Source organism: Athalia rosae, chromosome 8, assembly GCF_917208135.1.
Source record: "Athalia rosae chromosome 8, iyAthRosa1.1, whole genome shotgun sequence".
Classification (NCBI taxonomy): Eukaryota; Metazoa; Arthropoda; class Insecta; order Hymenoptera; family Athaliidae; genus Athalia; species Athalia rosae.
Window position 1 is genome coordinate 5,193,886 of NC_064033.1, and position 14,689 is coordinate 5,208,574.

A 14,689-nucleotide genomic window follows, 5' to 3' on the forward strand; every position below is an offset into this window, starting at 1 on the left:
ATCTTGACTGATAACAATCACCAGAAATAAGATAAACTGGTAAAAAGGGTTTTATTACAACTGGTTTTATTTAACATTTTAATGATATTTATTTTACATTGTTCTTATTTTACGTTCAACTTGGATCTAATATTGGGCTGGTGGAGGTGTGCGATAAATTATTTGCTGTGTAATTTTTCTATGCAGACGCTGAGCTGCTGAAGACGATGAAGAAGGTGGCGCATATTTGCACTAGACTGTCTCATCCCTGATTGTTCTCCACTGACTCCAGTTCCAGTTTCTTGCTTGTGGCCCAATTCGAAATGGAGCCTAGCCAGGCGTTCTTGTTGTTCTCTTATTTCAGTCATCTGCTCCATGCTGCAGTCCTTACCTTTGTCGATAGTAGTTTGTCAATTTTTATGATTTCAATACATCAACAGGTGGAAGGAAGATCTTACCAAAGGCTCTGAGGTTTCCACTGTGAAAATCTTCTAGCAAATGAAGTAGCGCTTGTTCCATATGCCTCACATCTGGTACCTCTGACAAAAAGCAATGGTGTCTGCATGGCGCGACAGCTTCATATTTAATAGAAAATGAAAAGAAAAGTTTCCTACTTAATAAAATAAAAGAAATCATAAGATAACTAAACTCAAAGTGTGCAAGTAAAATGCCAATGGGAAAAATTAATTGACAAACTACAGAGAAAAAAAAATTAACAAATCAAAATGAATCAAACAGCTCTATAACGGTGAAGTCCTAGCGCAGCGTGTTACCTCTGTGCTGTCTGTTTGTCCTTGGTGGTTCTGGGCGATTAGGTTTTTGCTTTTCTTTTTCATTTAGGTATAGAATTCTCGATTGATTGGCTGTCTGGTTAGTGTTTGTCGCTCTACCCGACGCCATAGATCCCTGGCTAGTCGTTGCATGGCCAGAACTAGTTTTACTGACTATTGGTGAAATCTGTGTGTTGTTTTCCCACAGTACTTGTTGCTACGGGTAAAAATGTTTACAATTTGTAATCTTTGTTCTCAGAAACAAAACAGGTACACTCCATACCGAGGTGTTCATATTGTGATTTTCATTTCTGTTTTGTCTATTAGATTTCGCAGGCGTCGATGGCGGTGTTGCTTCTGCACCACGACTCGGAGGCTCCTCACCTTCTTCTTCTTGTACCAACTGCTGCAGTTCGCCGCAACCTGATCCTTCAGAAATGTTCATTTTTAATAGGTGCAGTTCAGAATGATCTCAAGATTCTGTAAACAAATAATCGTCTACTTTTCATTAATTAGAACAAGACTTTTTGTCTCGGAATTCTGTAAATGATATTATTGAAAAATCATAGTAAAATAGACTGAATATTTACATTTTCCGATGCGTCTGAATCAAATCACTGAACTCGAGAACTGTCACTTTGGCTGTCACAGATCAGTTGGCATTCCTGAAAGCAGATGGGAGTTCGATGAATTTTTTGTTTTGGCAACGATTTGATTGTTCGAGATAGTTCGAGAAGACGGTTGCGTATTTATGATTCGAGTTAATGGATACTTCGATTTTCGATAACGCGAGGTTGGCCGCTGGTTGATGGCTGATTGTTTCACGAAACATGGCCGAATATTATTCCGCTAATGCAGTAAGTGAAATTTGTGTGGCAAAAAAGTTTGCGCTGAGATAAATTTTCCATATTAAGCTATAAATCTGGGCACTCCTGTATACCAGGGACTGAGAAATGTCATCGATACACTTTGTCGTTCACCCATTACCGGGCACCGACGATCAGCTCAATGATAGGTACGTTGTTAAATTGCATACATACATCATACTACAGGACATTTCCTACTTCGACTAATGATCGTTTTCTACGACATTCTATGGCAGTACTATTGACATTACCATTATTATTACCATAGTCATAAAAATTAATGCTTATCCTTTCTCCACGAGCTATTTCTCCTGATACCACACATTCTCATAATCCCTCATTAAATCATCAACCCAACTATTTTTTATTATATGAATAAGCATTTGAAAACAAAACCCTTCTACGCATCTAATGACAATTATCAAATTTAACTGTCGGTGCTTTCATCTCATTTCCAATTCATAAAAAATTCAGAGACTCGAGTCGTATCTTTGTAAATACGAGCCTTTTTGTCAACTTGGAGTCAAAATTGTTTCATTTTTTTTTTTTATCTTGTATTGAAATTCACAGGTTGAAAGAAGTTGCGGAAAAGATAAATAGGTATGGATTTGTGACGCCGCCAGCTCTTAGCGGGCTGAAAGGCTCCGTTAAGAGGATAGTAGTTGGACCAACGCACATAGCATTGCTTATGGAAGATAACAGAATCTGCAGAGTTGCATTTACTGTACTTTCTGACAGATTGGATCTGAGCAAAAATGAACCAAACAGAAAGTAAGTGTCGGCATCTCAGTTTGCTTGCTTTTCATTATGTAATCGATGCCCTTTTTTTTTCATTCCCTAATTTAATCAATCTAGCACCAACAAAAGCCATGTGGGAAACAGCAGCTCTGCACCCAGCGGAAGCGGGGGTGGCGGAAGCGGTGGAAGAGCAGGTATATCGCGATCTAGGGCAAGAATGATGCGAAATAGTTCCGCAATCAGAGGTGGTGGAAGTAACACTGGCGGAGGAGCAGGGAGAACGGGACCACCAGGTGTCATCATGGGAGGTGCGAGTGGCAGCAATTCTCGGCCAATAGTTTCTGTACCTGCACCTTTCGTACCTGAAGATCTTATATCTCAGGCGCAAGTCGTCCTGCAGGGAAAAAGTCGCAATCTCATCATCAGAGAGCTTCAGGTTAGTCGAATTTCTTTTGTAGAAAGATTTGTTTGAATTTTTTGTTTTGGTTTTTACTAACTTGTTCATCAACATTTCGTGGCTATGTTTTCAGCGCACTAATCTAGATGTAAATCTGGCTGTGAACAATCTTCTGTCGCGTGACGACGAAGAAGGTGATGACGCAGAGGATGCTGCAGATAGTTACGTTCCTGAAGATTTAATATCCCTACTTGACGGCGGATTTAGTAATGAACATTCCGTCATCATTGACGCCGACTCCATGTTTTCAGAAGACATGTTTGGATACGCTGGGATAAGGAGGTTCGTTGTGATTGAATTTTTAGTCTGCTTGTGTATCGATATCAATTTATGAATTCATACTGAAATTAATTGACTTTTTTTTTATTACAGTCGAGGAAGCTCGTCTCGTAGACTCGGTGGCGACAGAGATGGAGAACGTTCCGCAGATAGAGACCGAGATCGTGACAGTTTTAGTAGATGGAGGGATCGCCAGTATTACGGTCCCCGCAGATGGCTAGAAACAGCGCTGAAAGATTCCTGGGAAAAAGATCCAGGTAACGACAACGATGCATTTCAAAAACGTGTTCATTTCAATTGAATCTGCAAGTAAATCACATTCTCGTTGTTTATGTAGATAACAAAAAGAAGGAACTCGCTTCTCAGAGCCCGCTTTGGATGTCTGAGGACTTGGAATGGTGGCCAGAAAAGTTTGGCGAGCCTGCTCCTCGGTTTGTTCAAATAGCTTCTTTGTACAGCGAGTTAATTGCCATCTCGTCATCAGGGCAGCTCTTTCAATGGCGGTGGGCAGACCCGGAGCCTTACAAACATCCGGAGGTAACCTAAAAACTATCGAATAAAGTCACGTCGCTTGAGTAAACGTTGAGTCACTTTACACATATTTTGTTTTTTTCCCATCTTAGAACCCCAACGTTCACCATCCAAAAAGTCTTCCGCTAGCTCTCTATGGCGAAAAAATAGTAAATATATCTGCAACAGCTATTCGGTGTTCAGTAAGTACTGAAAGTGGAAAAGTAGCAACTTGGCTAGACGAGCTTTTAGGCCATGTCGCTTCTCGACTCGAACATCCAGCTCAAGCTTTCACCGAGTTCACGTTGGACAGAATAGTCTCTCTCCACACTTGTGCTCTCTATACGGTCGCTAGACTTGAAAGCGGCGCTCTTTACTGGTGGTAAGAATTATTTCGTCATAATCTTAAAACGCGAAAATCGTTTCACATTTTTCTAATTTTTCAAACCTGACACAGGGGCGTTCTACCTTTCGCGCAGCGAAAGAAACTCTGGGAAAAATACAAGACGAAATCAAGAAAGCACAGGCCTTCTACCGTCCTGTCAACCGACATCAGTTACGGCAACCACGTCTGTATGAAAAACAGCCCGATTTACCAACCTGGAGCTATCGGTAAGTCTACCGTGAAGTTTTTTGAAATGTTTTCCTCAAAAATAACTCTGTAATTGAAAACCTACAGGCTTCACAATCGCCAACGGAGTTCCAAAGGTTGGTCAGCTTCTGTCTGCGGCTTGGAATTTGGACGCTACTTATCGCTTCAAAATCCTACCAGCTGGGACTCTCCTTCCTACTATTCCAGTTGAAAAACGTGAAACTACTTCAACGACTGCTGCCGTTGGACCCAGCAAGACAAATCACAAAGAAACGGCAGATCGTCTCGATATGCCTCCTCCACCTTCGCCGGCTTCTAGCACTTGCAGTGATACTGGAAGCATAACGACCAGCCACAGTAAGTTGAAATTTTCTGCACTCAAGGTCCAATCACTCTTTGTCACGATATTCATTCGTCAAATTTTTTTCAGAACGCCAGAAACGAATGGCCCCTAGAGGAGACGGAGAATCGGAGAGAAAAGATGAAGAAGACTGGCAGTTGAAAGACGTGGTTTTTGTCGAAGACGTTAAAACTGTTCCTATCGGTAAGTTTGACAGAGATTTCCTACGCTTTTCATCGTATGGTTAAGCTTAAAAATAAATTCAACGTCATTCTCTGTTCAGGAAAAGTCATCAAGGTCGATGGCTGTTACGTGGCGGTCAAATTTTTCTCCAGGGACTCTAAGGAAAAGGAGAAAGAGACTAAAGAAAAAGACTTCAGTGCTTCAGATTTCAAGGACTTGACTGCTGAAGAGCTCATCAAACTACTCGCGGACTGCCGACTCCTCAGAAAAGACGAACTTCAGGTATGTCCGCCGATTCCGTCCTTCGCAGAACGTCACGTTCGACACGGGCCTCTCATTTTTTACTTTTTTCCCTCTTAGGTTATGAAATCCCCATTGAACTCGAGAGCCCCAGATTGTTTTCAGAGGACACCGCGGCGTGTAAATCTCGTAGAAGTAGCAAATGAAAATTTGCTGACAATCTCCACGGACGGACAAGGTGAGTCTAATCGAACGTTAGTTGCTTCGTTGAATTTCTTGATTTCCAAATGATACAGATATTTAATTTTCTTCCGATACTTTTTGCTTGTTTTCAGGCATCCACGCGATACTCAAGAACGGATCGAAGCTCAGTTACGTGGTTTATAACCTTAGCACAGGTCGATACGTTCAAGATTGTTATATCCCATCTGATATTTCCTCTTTCCTCGGGTTACACCCTCAAAGTATCAGCCTCACCAGTGCCGGAGAGGTATGAATCCAGAGATCGGCAGGTCCTGCTGGCCAATTTTTCGGAGTTTTTTAAACCCCATTTATTTTCTTTTCCAGAACACCGAGTGTTCCATGATCCTTCGAGATGGTAATAACACGATATATCCGATAGCGAAGGATTGCGCTGAGGCGATAAGAGATCCGAACTGGCTAGACCTTGTCCCTGTTCTGTGCATTGGAGCTTCGACCATTCCGATACCTAGCTGCACAAACTCCTCCAACCTAAAGAATCAAGTCGCAATAATCGCCCTAGTTTTTGACAATCTTCTGCTCATGCCTCGGATACTGAGGTGTGATTTCGACGGCGTGAAACAAGTGTTCGTTAACCTGGAGCAGGAACAAACGGACTCGAGATTTTTCCACCGAGACGGAATGTCCTCGCAAATTCAAACAATTCTCGCCGAGAGATGCGACGGAAATAGAAACATACTTCACGCTTGCGTGAACATGTGCTCACCGACTTCTAACAAAGAAAATGAACAGGGTGAGTTTTCCTCAAAACCCTCTCCTGACTTAACTTATCCGAATATAATTTTATCATCTCTGTTGAATTTCAATTACACCTTAGGCATAGAGCGCGAACTCGTTGCGAATGCAGTCGATGGCAACACAGCGCCTATCGAGGAACCAATTCCTACATTAAGCTGGCCTCCGGAAGCTTTTGACAATACATCCGGAGAAGAAGATAGCTTGTTAAGTATCGGGGCAGCGAGTATATCAATGATGAACAAATCAGGTGAGCAGCATCGTCTTCTGACTTTACTAGCAGCGAATAACCTCCCTTCAATCTTCACATTGGCAGGTGGCGGGTCGACGTCAAATAACACCTATGTTGTGGACTCGGTAGAGCGTCGTAACAACGCATTGCTGATTTTAAAGTATCTCTGCGAGAGCCCTTCGTTGGCTCCGCACTTGAAAGAATTGCTCGTCGCCAGGTTTGTCCGAAACTGTTTACTTTTTCTTATTTGTTTTTTTGTATACCACGTAAAAAAAAAACCTATTTTTACTTTTGTTTTCACAGAGACGCGCAGGGCCAGACTCCCCTCATGCTCGCGGTTTCCGTTCGTGCCTATCACGCCGCTCTTATTCTGTTAGATACGATACAGCGAGTCGGACGTGATGGAAAAGATTGCTCAACGATGATCCTGCCCCCAGACGCGAGTCCGGATCTTTCGCCGCTGTTCGTTACCTGCTGTAACGATACTTGCAGTTTCACTTGGACCGGAGCCGAACATATAAATCAGGTAATTGAAGTTTAACCTAAATCCCGCGTTGCGAATCAATGTGAGAACTGTTTTCAGGATATTTTCGAGTGTCGCACTTGCGGCTTAACTGGCTCTCTGTGCTGCTGTACGGAGTGCGCTCGAGTTTGTCACAGGGGCCACGATTGCAAGCTCAAGAGAACGTCGCCAACGGCTTACTGCGATTGTTGGGAAAAATGCAAGTGCAGAGCACTCATCGCAGGCCACCAGGGTGCTCGATACGACCTCCTGTGCAGACTCGTAACAAATACTGATCTAGCGACCAAGATAAACTTACGGTGAGTGATTAATGGAAAATACAAATTTATACGATTCGCTGAACGTCTTTTTAGCACCGGTTTAATCGTTCCCTTTGATTTCAGAGGCGAGAGTATACTCTTATTCCTCGTACAAACGGTTGGAAGACAATCCGTAGAACAACGTCAGTACAGATCAGCTCCTCGACAGCGTTCGACTTCTGCGAGTCGTAAAACGCCTTCGTCCGATGGTAAGTTGTGGACAGCCCGCAGTTTGGTTAGTTGCATACGTCACTGAATTTGATCGATTTAGTTTCCGCTCTGTGGAAATAATGTTCAAAACAGGAAAGCACCTATATTTTCCATACAGTGTTTCTCTCAGGTTTGGGCGCCGATTCTGACATGCCCGATCATGATCTGGAGCCCCCACGCTTCAGCAGACGAGCTTTGGAAAGACTTTTGAACGACTGGCCAGCCGTGCAGTGCATGATTATGTCTGGAGTATCGGAAAACCAAACTTCCGATCAACTTTTTGGCGACCAAGGTCAAACTTGCAGACAGAGCGGAACTGCCCTGCTTGATAAATTCACCCATTCTCTCCTCGTTAAATGCAGCGCAGAGGTAGTAACCTTGAAAATATAATGTTTCGACAGCCTGTTGACGACTAATACATTTTTTAGATGCTAGACACTCTTCTGACGACGTTGATCAGAGAATTGCAAAATGAAAGCGTCCCTGGAAGACAAGAAGAAGCGAACAACGTCGCGCGGAGATTCGTGAGATCAGTGGCCAGGATTTTCGTAATATTTACAATCGAAATGGCACCGAATACAACAAAACGGAGGAGGTTGGTTTTTCTTTCTTCTGCTTTTTCTGCTTTGAAATAACGTAAAAGCAACAAACGAACAAATGGTGACATTAAACTTATCATCCGCAGTGCTAGTCAGGCGTCGCAACCCTTGATGAAGTGTCGCAGAGTGTTTCAAGCTTTGATCAAATTGGCCGTTGAAGAACTGTGTGAAACTGCGGATTCTCTTATCGCGCCGGTCAGACTCGGAGTAGCTCGACCTACAGCACCGTTCACTCTCACCAGCTCTGCAATCGAAGTAATAAACGGATCCGAGGAGCTCTTTTCCATCGAACCACTCATTCCGCACAGTGGAGTTAGCACCCAAACTCTCGACAGTGCGCTTCAATCGCAACAAGGAAATAACAACATCGCAATCGCCAGAGATGCCTCTGCGTTGGATGAAACCGAGGGTGGAGAAGGTAACCTAGAATCTTGTCGTAACGTATTACAACAAATTACATCAATACCTGGAGCGCAGTTAACCGTTTTTCAAAAAAAATTACAGAAGTCCCAATGGACTTAGATGGAGACATAAGCGAGCATGAAGAGTCCGGAGTTCCGGGGGCAAACGTCAGTCAGCCTCTCGGAGAGGTCGACAGCAACGTCGGTGGAGTTAGCGAAGAGCAAGCTGGAGACGGGGAATCTGACACGGAGCTTGATCTTCTCGCGGAAGTCGAGACGGAATCCGACTCGGACGACAATCACAGCAATCAAGATGCAGCCTCCGCCCAGCGCAGCGTTCAGACTGGAGCTACCGCTGGTTCAGACGGAGGAATGGGATCCATTTTAATGTTCCCCGAAGACGAGTCTGGCGAGTCTAGTCAACAGGAAGATGACGAAAGCGAAGCTGGTGAGACCGACGAACAAGATAACGAAGAATTCCAAATTGGAGATGAGCAGCTGGAGCGGAGAAGGTAATTTGCTAATTTAGGGCTTTGAGTAGAAAAGTCAAAAGTTGAATTTCTGTTCATCGATGTCAAACGCCTTCGTAATCGCAGTAAAGAATTACGCATTGGATCGGAGATCGATGTTCAAAAAGATATGCAATTGTTCGTTGCAGTGGAACCACTGGGCATCCCCATCGGAACAATCTAGCTCCAGTTTCGATGCAGTGGGCAATAAGGAACAGGGAATCCAGCACACGTACCGCTGGACTGAGGGTTACAGGTGGTAGCAATTTGGTCTTCATCGATCCCTCTTCGCTCAGACGATCTACGACCACTTCTGCAGTCACCGCTGCACAAGAACCTATCACTATGGGAACAACTGCGAGCTGTCTCGCCCGAGCCTTTGGAATTGTGATCAGGCAAATAGCCGACCTATTAACCATGATGCAAGATTACAAAACTCACGCACCTGCGCTGCCAAGACTGATGGAAATATCTTATCAAGACGCCAGCGGACTCCAGGTAAAATTTGGCCATCTCTTCAAATCCTGTCACACTCCAAGGCAGTGTTTCTTGCCGAAAGTTTTCTCATTAAAGGTTAGAAAAAAAGGAAGAGATCTAATCGTTTTTCGCGTTTTTAGCTTTATTTAGAGGGGCATTTGAAGCCGACTTGGGATTGGTTGGTGACTGTGATGGATGCTACGGAGGCGCAGCTTAGATTCGGCGTTTCTTTGACGCGAAGTGCGGATCCGGCACACCCGGAACATCCGCTGAACATCGCGCCCTCGCTTGCCGGAGGAAACTTTACCGGGCTACTCAACTCCGCCGCACTTTCCCTCACCCTGCAAAGCAACTCCGCTAGAAATCAGCGGAGCGGAACGACCACAACTTTGAACAACGCGGCTGCCCACGGATCCACTAGAATCAATGTCGGATTCACCGGTGTCGGGGAACCACCCAGAAGCAATCGAGACAGAGAAGGTAAAGGACGGAGCTTTTTTGTCATTTGGTTTTCAAATCGTTATTGTAACTTGGATCCTTCGTTTGTACATTGAAGGGGGCGACGCGCACTCTGCAAGACGAGAATTTTTGTCCTACTGTTTATCGCTTATGCGAGCACACAATGGAGAGCATAGAGACAGTCTACCGGTACTCGATGTCTCAGCTCTGAGGCACGTTGCTTATGTCTTCGATGCCCTAGTTTATTACATGCGATCAGGTTCCGAGCCACCATCCACCAGAGGCGAGAACCAAAAAGAATCAGTCTCGTTTTCTGCTTGGAACGATCAGGTAAGTAAGTTAGGAGTTGTCGACTTGGACTCTGACTAAAAATGTCCTTCGTCGTCAATTTCAGGACGAAAATGACAACGAAGAAGCGGAGGACGGAAACTCGACCGCTTCGACGGTGATGGAAACGGACTCCGTAGATTACCCTGACTTACTTCAAGTCCCTATGTGCGTTACTCCCAACAATGGGAACTCGGTGGCTAAGGGAAGAAAGCACCCGTTCCTCCAGAGATCGGACTCGACTTTGTGCCTCGGTTGTCCACCTCTAGATCCCTTTGACACGGTAATGAGCGAGGCTCTGCCACTGGCTGATCAGCCGCATTTATTGCAGCCACATTCAAGGCGCGAAGACCTATTCGGTGTTCCAAGACAACCTTCGAACGTCAACGCCAATTCGACGAGCCAAAACCCGCTCGAAGGACTGCCCACCAGGCTCGGACTGTCCGCCAGACTCGCCGACAATTCCGCTACCTCGGTAACGCCATCTTTCAGTCAAGTCATTCAGGGACCCAGCGCTCCCGTGCCTCCTCCAGAGAATAATCGACGAGGTGCAAGCGGACCCAACGAGCCAGGACCTAGTAAAACAGAGGTAAGATAATCCGGTCTCTCCGGCCCCAACTTCCCTAACCTCTGAAATACGAATCTTCATTTTTTCGCATCAGGAAAAACCCAAGGGCTTTGTTCAGCCATCGGACAACCAGTTGCCCATCATAACCGAACAAGTGGACCGAGCACCTATTATCGTCTCACCCAACAGCCAGGGAGAAATTACAGCCGGGAACAGCAAGGGAAAAGACATCTGCAAGAGCGGACGTAGCGTGATAGTGAGGGCAGGCACTGTTTCGGTGAGTAGATCTTGTGCTCCGAACAAGGAATCTCAAAATTCAACGGTGACAATATTTCCTATTTTGCAATCAGGAATCAAGTGTAAATAAAATTGGTGCACCGGAGGTGCTGGTCGTGCCAAACGTGGAGGCGCAGAGTGTTTCGGAAGAAGTTGACCCTGCGGCATCGACTCAGGAGATATCTGCCCACGAAACCGTCGAAACGAGCCCCGTTGAGTCTTCGAGAGCGTTATCGTCGATCGGTTCAAACATTTCGCACAACATTTTGCTCGGTCGATGGAGACTGTCGCTCGATTTGTTCGGAAGAGTGTTCATGGAGGACGTCGGACTGGAGGTTGGCTCCGTCGTGTCCGAACTTGGAGGATTCCCGGTGAAAGAAGCTAAGTTCCGCAGAGACATGGAGAAGCTCAGAAACTCGCAGCAGAAGGACATCACACTTTCGAAAGTCGAACGCGATCGGACGCAGCTTTTGATACAAACGATGAAGGAACTCAACACGCAATATAATTTGTACAACAGACGAGCTTCCAACACCCCTCCCTTGGCCGTCAACCGAGTCAAAGTAACCTTCAAAGACGAACCTGGCGAGGGATCCGGTGTCGCCAGAAGTTTCTACACAGCCATTGCAGAGGTTTGTAAACCAGAGTCGAAGCTGCCTCCGCGGTTTTTAAATATTTAGATGCCATTCTCACTATCCTTAAACTTTCAGGCGCTTCTGGCGAACGAAAAACTGCCAAATTTGGAAGCTGCGCAAGTGGGATCCAAGTACACGCAGTACAACGTTCTACAGAAGTTGAAAAGCAGGGATCGAGATCGGGACTTGAGGCGACAGGTGGGATATCGACGTTTTAATTAGCGGTAAACTTTGCGCTCGTATTTCACCTGATTTTTCCTCTTTTTGTTTTCTCTCTCTTGTCACAGAACCCGCGATCTTCTGGAAAATGTCGCGAGAGCGCGCGCAGAGCTTTGTCATTCGAAGCTCGATCTTTTCACCCGACCGCATCCACCGAAGGGCCGAGCGGTTCCAACTCCGGTACTTCTTCGTCAAACACTCATCCGCTTCCCGTGAGCCACCCGAGCAACGACAATTTGACATTGCACCAGCAGCAGCTGGGCGACAGACTTTATCCTAAGGTAATTCTTTCACCCCAATCTTAGGAGGATTCGCTCAACTGAACCGTTGACGTTTTTCATATCAGGTTCACGCGCTGCGCCCCACGCTGGCGGGTAAGATAACCGGCATGTTGTTGGAATTGTCACCGGCTCAGTTGCTGATGCTCTTGGCTTCGGAGGACGCTCTGCGACAGAAAGTCGAGGAAGCGTTCGAGCTGATTCATAGCCACATCCAGGACTTGGCCAGCGAAGCTTTGCTCGATCTGGATGTGTTCAGTTTGACGGAAAGGTGCGCCGGAAATAAGAAGAAACTGGAAGCCAGCATATTGGACGACATAGAAGACAACGCTCCGCTGTTTTACTCGCCTGGAAAACGAGGTTTCTACACGCCCAGGCAAGGCAGGGCGAGCTACGAGAGATTGAACGCTTTCAGGAACGTCGGAAGGTGAGAAATCCAAAGATGATTTAAAAATCCTTGAGATTTGCCACCGTCAAACTCAATAATGGCCCTCCTTTCACCCTTAATTTCAGATTAATAGGTCTCTGTTTACTGCAGAACGAATTGTGCCCGATTTTCCTTAATCGTCACGTGATAAAGTACATTCTATCCCGGCCGATAAGATTCCACGATTTAGCATTCTTCGATTCGGTCATCTACGAGAGTTTGAGACAGCTCGTTGTCGACGCCGAGACCAAAGACAGCAACAGTTTATTCTCCGAATTGGATCTGAACTTCAGGTGGGTCTTAAAACTGCTCGGTCCCTGTCTCCTCCTCTTCGACTCCCACCCCTTTTATTTAACCCCTGACATTCTATCTCCGCAGCATCGACTTGTGTCCGGAGGAGGGCGTGGGCTCTCTGGAGCTGATACCTAACGGTCGCGAGGTCGAAGTGTCAGCTACTAACGTTTACGATTACGTTCGAAAATACGCCGAAGTTAGAATGGTCAAAGTGCAAGAGAAGGCTCTGGAGGCGATGCGCGAAGGTGTGTTCGACGTCCTGCCGGAAGGAGCACTGGACGGTTTGACGTCCGAAGACTTGAGACTACTGCTGAACGGAGTGGGTGATATAAACGTGTCTGTCCTAATTTCCTACACATCGTTTAACGACGAGTCGGGTGAGTCCACCGAACGACTCGTTAAATTCAAAAGATGGCTTTGGTCGATCGTCGAAAAAATGTCGCACGTCGAACGACAAGATTTGGTAATTATTTCACTCCGTTAAAAGATAATTGTATTTCTATTCTGTTCGTCGACATGATAAGAAATGGAAAGAAACTAATCCAACCCTGAAATCATCCAGGTTTACTTCTGGACCGGATCTCCGGCTTTGCCAGCGAGCGAGGACGGTTTTCAGCCGATGCCAAGTGTGACGATCCGGCCAGCAGACGACGCTCATTTACCAACAGCGAACACGTGTATCTCGCGTTTATACGTTCCCTTGTATAGCTCTCGTCACGTTTTACGCCACAAGGTATTACTTGCCATAAAAACGAAAAATTTCGGATTTGTATGAAGACTAAAGCCGCATTAATTTTGCGGCCGCTTTATTATCAGACGACCTTCGACTCTAAACCGTCGTCGAACGTTACACATGGAAAACCTTTTTAGGCAAACATCAAAAAAACAACAACAACAACAACAAAGTCACACATACGATTACGAGTACGATTATTAATTATGATTAATTAATGATAATAATATTGATAATATTATATATTAATAACAATAAAATTAAAAAGAAACAAAAACAACAATAACAATAACGCTAACTATACACAACAAATGCAACAACAACAACAACAAAAGGGTTATTCGTTGCTGATCAAATTTTTTCTGTATCGGGTTTTTCCGTTATTCAATTTTATTTTATTTTTTTTTTCTCTTGTTAAAATCTTTTTCCTTTTTTTTTTCGGAGGCCTTACGCAAGTTTTTCGTTCATTTTAGCCGGCCACCATTTATTTGTGTTATTTGTCTCGACATTCTATCTTTTTTTGTTCTTTACAAAAGAAGAAGGAATAATCAGAAGAAATAGATGCACGTCAAATTTATAAATTTATGATAAGGTGTAATTATAATAATAATAATAATAATAGTAATAGTAATAATAATCATCATCATCATCATATTGATAATACGAATTTGATTATCTTTATTATGAAAAGAATAAGAAAAAAAAATACAACAAATTGTTAAATAAATTATAACACACGACTACGTGGTGTATATGCGGCAGCAGTCGCGGTAATAAAAATAGAAATGAAAGAAAGAAAGAAAGAAAAAATCAGACACCAACATAAAAAACTAGAATGATAAAAAACACTCTTTTATTCTGTAAACTTATATTAGATTGTAACGAGGGTTTTATGTTCAAAAAGAAAAGATAAGAAAAAATCGTGACATACTATTTAGTAGTCCACCTAGTGATCCAATAAAACTTTCACAAATATCTATTTGTCGAGATCTCGTTTTTTTGTCTTTTTGGTGCAATTATAATTTTCCTATGAAATTCTTTCTCAAAAATATCCTTCGGGTTTCGATGACGATTGAGGCTTACGATTGTGAGCTCAATGGAAGGGACATACCGCCCTTCGAGACAAGATAAAAATGAATTATGAAAATTGAATATCCTGTAATGTAAGCGATGGATTGACTTGGAATAAGCAACTTTTGCATTCATAGATAATAAAGGTATGCGGATAACCTTGCCAAACCCTGGATAACCTGTTCCTGAAATATTATTAACA

At 44.2% G+C, this 14,689-nt stretch overlaps 2 protein-coding genes across 7 annotated transcripts; one reads left to right on the plus strand and one right to left on the minus strand.

Moving 5' to 3' along the window:
- Nucleotides 1-49: 49 nt before the first annotated feature.
- On the minus strand, nucleotides 50-1,488 carry LOC105686646 (coiled-coil domain-containing protein 28B). 4 transcript variants are annotated; one of them, XM_020852560.2, is made up of 5 exons: nucleotides 1,340-1,488; nucleotides 1,033-1,247; nucleotides 753-966; nucleotides 438-518; nucleotides 50-370 (listed from the first exon to the last, which is right to left on the minus strand). In XM_020852560.2, exons 2-5 carry the CDS (start codon nucleotides 1,192-1,194, stop codon nucleotides 159-161), a joined length of 669 nt encoding a protein of 222 aa, XP_020708219.1. In that variant the 5' UTR covers nucleotides 1,195-1,247; nucleotides 1,340-1,488; the 3' UTR covers nucleotides 50-158. The 4 variants fall into 4 exon arrangements, with proteins under 4 accessions (XP_020708219.1, XP_012257090.1, XP_012257091.1 ...); XM_012401667.3 differs by having other exon boundaries at nucleotides 438-554; nucleotides 1,340-1,487; XM_012401668.3 differs by having other exon boundaries at nucleotides 438-554; nucleotides 1,033-1,229; nucleotides 1,340-1,481.
- Nucleotides 1,489-1,548: 60 nt separating this feature from the next.
- Nucleotides 1,549-13,693, plus strand: LOC105686572 (E3 ubiquitin-protein ligase UBR5). Of its 3 annotated transcripts, none has more exons than XM_025746479.2 (35): nucleotides 1,549-1,764; nucleotides 2,186-2,386; nucleotides 2,471-2,789; nucleotides 2,884-3,092; nucleotides 3,183-3,346; nucleotides 3,427-3,626; nucleotides 3,713-3,981; nucleotides 4,057-4,211; nucleotides 4,279-4,548; nucleotides 4,622-4,735; nucleotides 4,815-4,996; nucleotides 5,075-5,192; nucleotides 5,290-5,444; nucleotides 5,522-5,948; nucleotides 6,033-6,200; nucleotides 6,267-6,399; nucleotides 6,486-6,708; nucleotides 6,766-7,004; nucleotides 7,089-7,213; nucleotides 7,333-7,583; nucleotides 7,643-7,809; nucleotides 7,900-8,231; nucleotides 8,318-8,726; nucleotides 8,852-9,221; nucleotides 9,341-9,680; nucleotides 9,757-9,989; nucleotides 10,054-10,575; nucleotides 10,649-10,831; nucleotides 10,905-11,462; nucleotides 11,541-11,663; nucleotides 11,753-11,965; nucleotides 12,031-12,389; nucleotides 12,476-12,682; nucleotides 12,768-13,146; nucleotides 13,246-13,693. In XM_025746479.2, the coding sequence occupies exons 1-35, from the start codon at nucleotides 1,703-1,705 to the stop codon at nucleotides 13,456-13,458; spliced, it is 8,592 nt and encodes a 2,863-aa protein (XP_025602264.2). In that variant the 5' UTR covers nucleotides 1,549-1,702; the 3' UTR covers nucleotides 13,459-13,693. The 3 variants fall into 3 exon arrangements, with proteins under 3 accessions (XP_025602264.2, XP_012256943.2, XP_025602289.2); XM_012401520.3 differs by having other exon boundaries at nucleotides 7,345-7,583; XM_025746504.2 differs by having other exon boundaries at nucleotides 7,345-7,583; nucleotides 8,873-9,221.
- Nucleotides 13,694-14,689: the final 996 nt, after the last annotated feature.